Here is a 10,342-nt window from a genome sequence, read left to right as displayed (position 1 = left end):
TAATTAGTTGCAAATTAAATGTAAAAATTGACGTAGTCGCGTGCGGCTACTACGCTCTCGCGATCAAGTACCTACTAGCAACTCAGCGTGAATATTTACTGAACAAAGTGTATTACTGAGTTTCACATCTTGCCTTGTCGTTTGATTACAGTCATTGGCGCACAACGGTCAAGCGTTACGGAACGGTCTAAGCACTTAATGTCTGTGGCGTACGAAAAAATGTCTACATCGCGAATGAGATTTGGTCGCCCATGGCGAAACAGTAGGAGACAATCAAGGGAGGAAACTTGCGTCGAGCGGATAAGAAGCAATGCAAATTTTGAAAGTGTTCAGTTGGCGTCCACTACCCCGGCAGTTGTGGAAGATTGGCTAATTCCACTGAGAGATGATATTCCATGCGCTGCAGCAACTTACACTTGCCACACTTTAATGGATTTTGTACCTCTGACGGTGATAACAATGGTGTACTTTATCTTCCTACTTCCTGCGCTTGGATTGGTGGATGCGGCTCCCACGCCTTGGAGTAACGCTTGTGGCGCTTATGTCCTTGCCGATGAACAAGTTTCATATGAAACGGTGCATGGTGCTGACAGAAATAGGGTAAGTGTAATGAAATATATATTTCCTTTTTTTTATTTGATAAGTTACATACATATGTTGAGGCAGTACAGTTTACAAAGACGATCGGCAAAACCGGAGCTACTTTTTCCGAGCTCTTCAATTAGATACACAGGCGGCGCGTTGGATTAAGGAGAGTCCAGATCAATGTATGGGAAATAAAGAAATAAGAAGCTTAGGTATAAAAAAAAAACTCCGCAATGGACGGAATACTAGCTGAGCTGTTCGAAGCTGACGGCAAAGAAGCTTCTCAACGCAATTTATACTATATTATAAACACTTTTCAAAAATCGGAACCCCATTTTACTTAACCGAATCTGTAATAAAGAAGAGCCAACATAGCCAACGATACTGTGACAAGGACTAAATCCTTTGATGAGCCAACTGATTGAGCATAAAAGTTTTGCTTCACATCTGGCCAACAAAATATTGAACCGATTTTTAGACTACGGCAAACCCTAGGTGAGCTTGGTCGACGCCTCGGGTAATGCTCAGACCCTCCCGGGTTATGCGGAGGTTCACCAACTAAAACATACCGCGATGACGGAGCTGACAGCAGTAGCGATATTGGCTGGGACGGTGACAGTTGGAAACGCTGACAGGTGTCACTAACGGTAGAGAGTCGTAAACTCTCGGTGCATGACCAGTAAATGTACTTGTGGACCATGCGTAAGTTTATGACGACGGTAATAGTATCGCTGAAAGCTGGTATATGCTCTGGTGGATCACTCGGACCTTCATATAAACGTGCATCTTTCGTTGGCTCCACAGACCAGTGATGATATCAATGCAAACCTGTATACAGACCGGCAAGAGTATCGGTGAGCGCCATCAGATGCATTGACGGATCGTCCGATGTTTCTCAGCGACGGTTATGACCTATTAAGAGTGCTACACAGAGAGCTTTTGGTACAGGCGTAGTCGTACGCCACGATAGTAGGTACTGGAACGGGTGATAACTGGTGGGCCTCAGGCTAAAGGTAGAGTTGCGCGGAGCGGTGGGTCATACACCTTCTTCTGCAACCACATTTTATGCGCAATATGCCGTGAAGGTTTTTTTGACAGAGTTGGATATAAAATATTTAAACTGTACTTAGCTTCCAGAAAAAAATTTACGTAAATTCTAGCCAATGTACTTAAAAGTAAAAAAACAGTTATACATTTCAATCGCCCTGCCAGATTTAACTATTAAATGACGATGGGCACAACTTTTACGCCTTTTCAAACTGTAAGGAAAGTCTTCTAGCCCTTTGTCACTAAAATAAGTATTAACAAGATATTAGCAAAAAAAATACCTTTTTGTGACCTTTGAACCCTCGTAAAATCACTAAAGGCACTTAGATCGATAGGCACTTCTGCTGTATTGTTTAAAAACGTCAATGGAAGGTCCTTGCCAAATTCCGCTTACTTCGAAGTTAATAACTTTTTCGTCTTTATTCGCTGTGCCTCAAACTTTATCAATAATTTTCATAAATTACTTATATCTAAGTACATACGTATATAGTATTTCATTTCCTACTTTTTTCATATTTGCAGGTACTTTGCGAGCTTCGCGGCAATCTAACAAAACAAGTCAATACCCTACGCAGCTATATGGGTCCAAAGAACTTTTCAAAAGTTTATTCGAAACACAACAAGTCATATGCATTTCTCAATGTAACGAGAGCGAAAAATGTGAGTAGAAAATACATTCATAAATACTTACTTATATGTGTGTGTTGGATTTCCTTTTTCGTAAATTTTACATAAATTTCGCTTCCATAAATTTTTTTTTGCTTCTTAACACAATTCTTATATATTCCAATAATTTCATCAAACTAACAAATATCTTTTGCTCTACATATCGTCGCATGAGTGGAAGATCGACAGCCAGTTCGAAAACGACCTAAAAATGTTTCAAATTAAAATCTTGTTACGGAAAAAACCCGAAATAACGGTTACTTTCAGTCCCTTAATATTGCGAATCCAGGGGGCTTAGGTATTGTTAACAGCTCTATATAACAATGGTATACATACATACGTACATATATGCGATTCTACTACTTGGACTATTGGGACCTACCCCAACAACTTCAAAAGCTTCAAATTAATTATTTATCTACTCAACGGTAGTTATCACTCGTCTACTTTTTCATTCAACGGAATAAATGCTACGTAATGAAAATGGAGTTGAATGCCTTTATCAAATATACATATGTATGTACACCTACTTATGTATGTACATTAAGGTGGTACAAAAGAAGTTTTCCAATTAGTTAAACAACCTAAGAAATTTAAAACTGAAATTAGCTGAAAAAATATTAAAAACTTCAGCTGTCATGATACCCTACAAACCATTTTTTCAGAGTATTCTGAATTGTAAAGAAACTTTGAAGAATTCGTAAAGACCTCATCCGATTTTTTGCCAAATTTTCAAAAATTAAATAAACTGTGCACTTTTTGATTCTTAGGTTGAAAATTTGGGTTCTTGTAGCATTTATTTTCAAAAATGAGGTGTTAAATGCCAGGGATTGCCGTGCAGATGTACAATACATTTTTTTTTAAAGCGTTGCCACCTTTTACAAATTTTATTCAAATTATTCAATAAGTTAAATGAATTAGATATTAACATATGGGTATCAGTCGAAATGGTTATGAAAATGCTTTACTTCTATACGATACGTAGTAAGGTTGCCAGAGGTATAAAAATAAACTTAAATTGAATTAAGGGAATTAGGTAACTGAAATATGTAAATCAATATGGGTATCAGATAAATAAAAAAAAATGTACTTATTTAGCAAGAAATAAGGGAAGAGTGAAAACATTCCTGAAACTTTACAGTTTATTTAAGAGTCCAGTAATTTAAAAGTAATGTAATCAGAATAATCACTGATTGAGAATGTATTTTAGTTTAATTAAATTTGACTTACAAACAGGTGGCAACCTCTGTATAATATTTGCAAGCTAAAACCTTCTTCAACCTCTTCCGTCTGACTTCTTTGCATTGATATCCATATAGTTCAATTACCTTTAATTCAAATGGAATTTGATTTTTTCGAAAGGTGGCAACCCACCTACATGTAGACATGAAATAAACTCTTTTCATACCCATTTCGATTGATATCCATCTCTTAATAATGCAATTAACTTATTAAAAGATTCAAATTTAATTTTTTATCAGTTGGCAACTCTTTAAAGAACATAAACCACGATTAACTACAGCAGTGTTGCCATTGAGAATTTCCAGAAAGTTGCAAAAAAGGGGTCATTGACGAAAAAATTGGGGCACCATATTATTTTTGCTCTTCTTTACTAGTAAAAGAATAAATTTGTTGATTTTAAAAAGAATATAGCGGACACGCTTCGCACAAAGCAGGTTTGCAAACATACACATAAATCTAGTTGCTGCAAGGGGGAGAGTTGCATTTCCCTTAAAAGTTTTATGTGTTGCATTTTTTCGTACTTACAGGAGGAAGTATTTTTTAGTAGCATGGTTCTGTTTCCTAAAAAAATCTCTGAAAATGGGCAAAAGTCGCACATAATTTTGGAAAAGGGTCAAAAAATCAAAATTTTCAAAAAGTCGGGTCAAAGGGTATTGCCGCTTAGTCGCAGAACGGCAACACTGATCTGCAGAACTTTTTAATCTGACACCAATTTATTTTTTTTAAATAGAACGACTCGCGGAGATCTGATAGCACGGATAAAAATGAAAACAAAATAAAAATATTTTATGCATTAGCAAAAACCGCATTATTTCAAAAAGTGCAAAACATTAACAGGTTCTTATTTCTTTTTCGAAAGATAAAACCCCGCACTATTAAATAAAATTATTTTTTATTCATTCCATTAAATATTACCATTTTTTTATTTTTATAAAATTTTTCTTTTTTTTTGGGATACCGTCGGAAAACCCTGTGTTTGATTTTATTCCAAAATTTGTATTATTTTAGTTCTCAGTCAGTTGTCATTACTACTACCACTGTCATTACCATCAATATTACCAGTACCATTTTCCGTTGCCGTGATCAATGCCATTACCACTACCATTACCATACCCATTACTATTACCATCACCTTTACCATTACCATACCTATTATTACTACCATACCTCGTGTTTTCAGCGGTTACCATCCCTCAGCTCTTCTATAAGACCTCTATATATGTATGTATATTATTTATTGTCTTCCTTAACCCACAGCAACACACTTAACTAGTATATTAGTATACCATAACTAGTTAGCTAGTATACTTAAAAGTCTTCTAATTGTGTGAAATATCAATGCTCTCATGTGCTCATAGATGTTACCTTACGTCAAAACCTTCGCTCGTTATAATAACTGACGTATTTCAGCAGCCATTTTAAATGATCTAATGGTCAATTTCTTGAATTTACTTATGTTTTTATTACATTTAGTATTTACATAATTTTTTAGTAAATACTTACTTATGTTTGCGCTGATCTGAGTTCTAAGTATTTTCACTGTTCTGAGGGCCCATTTCTATTTGTTATTTCAAAATTAAAATTCTGAAGAAAAATGCGAACGTCCGTGACAATGTTGTTATCGTACGCCCAACCACCCTGATGCTGCTGGTGGTCATATATACACAAGAATGATACATACATATGTATGTAGGTACGTGCTCGTATGTACTCGTAGTCAGGCGGGAATTTCCAGTCAGAATGTATTGAGCTACCATTTATCATGACAGCATGAACCTAAATTTAACTAAACGCTTTCGTATCTAAATCAAATAAACAATCAAGCAGTGATAAAAAAAACACACACAACAACAACACTGCTCACATTCTTACTTCAATTACTTAAGTACTAGATATGTATGTATGTCAATTGCTCGCCGGCAATACGATCACCGGACCGCCAGGGCGTATACACATCATCGGCAGTTCCTAGAATTTGTAGCATTCACTAAATTTACGTCACAGAATCGGTGCAAAAAGCAAATATTCGACGAATTTTACGTAAAACGAACAACAACATACATAAATTTATTTGTATGTACACATGCAAAGTGTGTATGTATGTAGATGTGTGTGAATACGCGCAACTAAGCGCTTAAAAATGCTAACTAAACACGCCGCGCGCACAGCTGAACGATCGGTTAGTCAGTTCAAGCGTTTTGCCATGCCTCTGTGGCTCCAGCGGTTACATATGTATTTCGCAAATTTCATTTTCAGCGCATGAATCACTCGGAAGTGCCGGTGGAATCCCCCTTAGTTTATGGATGTGCGGAGAGCGCGTGGTGTGGTGAGCGGCAAGGTCGGCGTGCCGGCAAATCAGCTCGCCGTTTGACAGCGCTTGTTTGCTCGAAAGCTTTTGAATTTTTTATCTTCATTATTTTTGCTCTTTCTGCTTATCGCACGTACATACATATTTAGAAAGAGAGTGCTCTCATCATGCGGTTTGGAATATTTTTGTACGTATGTAGGTGTTAAGTTCGCAAAAGTGCATATGTACGGATATTTGTACACTGCCCGAACTACATATCGTTGCCTTAATATAGAAAGGCCCTATCTCACATCGCCGCTGAAATGCACAAAGCCGTAACTAACTAAAATCTTTTATTGCATAAAACGATGTGAGGCCACATAATTCAATCAAATGCATCATAATCAATTAAAACGTAAATTTTCGATTTTTAGTTAGTTACGACTTTTTGTAAATCAGCGACGATGTCAGATAGGGCCTTTCTATATTAAGGTAACGATATGTAAGTATTGGCACAGCAAATTTTTCACAATATTTGCAACAATTTTTATTTAAATATTTTTCCGCCAACTTTTTTATAAAAATATGGTTCATTCAATAACAAAAAACATAAAAGTAGAAAACCTTAATTTTGTGCAAAACCCGCGAAAATTCAGAAAATTTGTATGGAAATTTTCAAATTTTTAATCAGATTATTTAAAATTTTTTTGAGTATGCAGATTTGTAGCCCAATCAATTTTATCAAATAATTTGATTTGTGGCATTTTTTTTCATGCAGTCTCTTCCATAAAAAAAAAAATTTCGAAAATACTTTATATGGAAAAAATTCAAAACACCTTCCTTTCTGCTGGCAGGGCTCGGAAAAGATCAATATTTATGTAGTGAGCCGCTATTTTTCCAAAATTTTCTTTGACATACGTACATATATGGGCATATCTCAGAAGCTTTTGATTTTTGATAGTTTTGCCTCACTATTTAACCGATGTCACCTTATTCTTTTGAACCTTAGTGCAACTTTATTTGCCATTTTTACGCCAGCGAATACCCATAAGCAACAAAAATGCTGCTGATACCGTGCCTCACAAAGTTCAAAGTTGAATTGATTGCATTTTACGTAATTAAATCTATTCACCTAAAAAAATCGCATAATACAATAATCGGTAAGTTCTATAAATAACCGAAAATAGCAAATACCACACAACGAACGTAAAAATAGCGATAATATTTGTTTATTTGTTTTATCGTATGCTCACTTGTAATACAATTGTTTGTTTATTTAAATCTTAGTTGTTATATTTTTTTTTGTAAACAGAGGCATCAAAATCTCATTCAACCACTCTCATGTTAAACAATAATAAGCTTTTTACAAATAATGCGCGTACGATAACGTAAATGAACACAAAAAAGCGAGCGAACAGTGTCATAGCGTTAATATGTATGTAAAACTTTGATAATGTATTCATTGAATAGCCACTTAAATAGCCATTTCATTGTATGTACTTGATTTAAATGCGGCTTCTATGTGTGACGTATTGTGCTATTTCTTTGTTAATTAAATGTGTGCGAAATTTTGAACGTTGCACTTTTTATTGCCTACTTTCGAATCAAAGCTAGACATTGGGCTGATGCCATTTCAAGTGCTAAAGGCCACTGTTGGAGCTATGTTGGTTTTCTTCTATATATACATATGTAGTGCATACATATAAATATCGCCATATCCCTAGAAATTTTCATACTTTTTATATAGTCAAAATCGCCATATCTGCTGCGTATTTTTCAATAGAGGATATATTATAATAAAAGTGACTGTAATGTTTTATCTAATCTGGAACAATACCCGCTCGATGTAATCCCAAAACTAGCTAAAACACCAGTGAGTCAAAGTGATGATTGAGCATTGTTTTTTTTTTTGTTTTTTTGGCACGCTGCATACCCTTTACTGAATATGTTTGGACGCTGATAATTTTTTCTTATAATCTTAAGTCTACAGGTATTATAAAAATATAGACACGTAGGTGTGCCATGCATAAATTATAAATTAAAAAAAAAAATTAATGAAGTAGTGACTTATTGAAATTTAATTAAGTTTTTCGGTTTTTCCACACAACATTTTTACCATCTGACTTTTGAAAATAGCATAGGTGTTTTGTGCTAGAAAACGATTGTTCTACATTTGTGCTTGTAGTGTTCATAACTTGGTAAGTGTGCAAACAAAGTTTAAGCTAGTTATCAAATCGAAAGCTTTCAAAGTTTCAAAAATTTTAAGCAACTACAAAGGACAACGAAAAAATCGATAAAAGGTTAATTAAACCAGACAAGGTGGGTTTAGTGCTTTTATAAGAACTCAGTTTTCAATTCGAAGTGAAGACAGTTTCATTTCAACTTGATTTCCCATCGCCGTTGCATAGCGACTTGTGAAGCATGTCTGAGAATTGCATACTTTCCAACGACTGCAAAACAAAAAAGCTATTAACTGCTTTTAACCCCCCCATATCGCAACAACAAAGTAATAAAACTGTGAGAAAAATGGAAACAAGATTTAATTAACAATTTAATTTGCGCTTGCGCTTTGCAAAGCGTGCTATGCATACATAATTAATTTCTATTGAAAATTCACACCAAGCGGAGAAAAAGTCCCCAACAGATTACTATGCGGCGCGCATGAATTTATATGACAAAGTACATGGATAAAATCGCAAAGCTGTCATCTATGAATGCGGCATACAAATTTATATATTTTAAAGACGACTTTTTATTTAATTTCAGTGCGATTTATTATTTGATAGAACAAGCTAAGCGAATTTTAATTGGTCAGTCAATCATAATGCAAATTGATAATATTTTTGTGGTCGTTCATGGAGTGAAGCAAGAAAATACATACATATTTATCATCTGCGCTTTCACTTTCCATTTCAAACGCTTTTCTTCTTTTCACAAAATTTCATCCTTCACAAATGTTTATAAGAAGAAAAAAATATAAAATCCGATTATATAAATTAAAGCATTTTAACAACGGCACCAACTAATTAAAACGCCTAACAAACTAAGTAAATATTTCCCCTGCAAATCCAAATTTTTCCAGATCACTTTACGAACTTGGCACAAACAGCTGCAAGTCTATGTTGCTGCTGCTGATCAGCTTTATGAACGCGCATACAACTACAAGAATTTACGTGAAAACACATTTGTTAGCTCACCTGAGCAGTCCAACAAGGCGGACAAGGATCTCCAGCGTTTGCGACACCTAATCATCACAACACGCAGTATTCTCTGCGAATTCGAGTTGGCTGCGAATTTGTTGTCGAAGCAACAAATGAGCAGCGATGCATTGGCAATTGATGCTAATAAAATGCAACAGCAAATAATGCAGCTCAGATCGTATAAGCGCACTGCGCGAGATGGTGTCGATCCTATTGATATTAATATGCTATTTCATAGGCTGCGTAGAGCTCTGCTAAATATGCGAAAATCACTGAAAAGGCGATGTGGTAAGGGAAGCAAAGGAGGGAAGCAGCAGAAAGGGACAATGGGGGAGGAAGGGAAAGAGCATAATGCGCTGGGAGTCGATAAGCAGACAAGGCAATCAAGAAAGCAGAAGGATGGTAAAAAGATACCAACGAATTCTCGCCGCAAATCGCACAAACAGAGGCATCAACGAGAGCATAAAAGCAGCCAGTTGGCAAAGCCATGATTAAGCAGCTCGGAATGTAACTCAGGAATAGATGTAATTAGTTTTAGATACTCGTAATAATAAGCATTATGCATTTGCAAACTTGTACATTAGAGTGGTCCAAAAAAAATTTTTCTATGAAAGAGTTTGGGGCACCTTCCAAATTTTTCCCTTTTGCTGAAAGAGGTGCTGGTGCCTAATTGTACGTTTCTAAGTATAACATTAGAGGATGCTTATGATGCTCATATTTTTTTATTTATTATATTTTATATTAATCAAACATTTAGTAAAGCAACCTAAGAACATTTCAAATTTAAATTATCTAAAAAAATATCACAAGCTTCAGTTGTCATGGCAACAGTAGCTTTTTATAAAAATCACCAATATTTTTTTTTTTCTTAGTTTCACAGCGATTCAGTAGCGCATTTCAAGGCCATTGAGCACCATGTATTGGTTACTGTAGAAAATTTAAAGTTGGTGTAGATATTGCAAATATCAAACGGAAAAAAACTAACCCGTTTTCTAGCATGACATTTTTTCCCCCATAAAAAGATCGGACCACTCTAGTGTACATACATATACGTATGTATGAATAATATTAAGTACGCAAGGCAGCTTTATTCTCTTTGAAAATTTAGTACAGTTAAAGGCTAAAAATTTGATTTTCTAAACATAGTTGCCAAATATTAGTTTATTATTTTCGTTGAAAAACTTTCGAATAATTTTGTATATTTAATATGAATCTTGCTCTATACTTTTTTTTAAGTTTTTTCGTTTAAGACATTATTTGGCTCTCACATACATACGTATCATATATCGTACTCAGTATTATCTGTCTCGTTTGT

At 35.0% G+C, this 10,342-nt stretch overlaps 1 protein-coding gene across 1 annotated transcript; it reads left to right on the top strand.

The window, feature by feature from the left end:
• Positions 1-219: 219 nt before the first annotated feature.
• LOC108371343 (uncharacterized) lies at positions 220-9,315 on the top strand (the record flags this gene model as incomplete). Its single annotated transcript, XM_017626894.1, has 3 exons — positions 220-600; positions 2,155-2,292; positions 8,910-9,315. Coding segments are annotated over exons 1-3 (925 nt in total), but the record flags the coding sequence as incomplete, so codon positions are not given.
• Positions 9,316-10,342: the final 1,027 nt, after the last annotated feature.

The sequence above is a fragment of the Rhagoletis zephyria genome, unplaced genomic scaffold (genome assembly GCF_001687245.7).
Source record: "Rhagoletis zephyria isolate East Lansing unplaced genomic scaffold, Rhagoletis_zephyria_1.1 Rzeph_scaffold_04899, whole genome shotgun sequence".
NCBI classification, from domain to species: Eukaryota; Metazoa; Arthropoda; class Insecta; order Diptera; family Tephritidae; genus Rhagoletis; species Rhagoletis zephyria.
The sequence above is the reverse complement of the archived record's forward strand: the minus strand, read 5'-3'. Positions and strand labels throughout refer to the sequence as shown.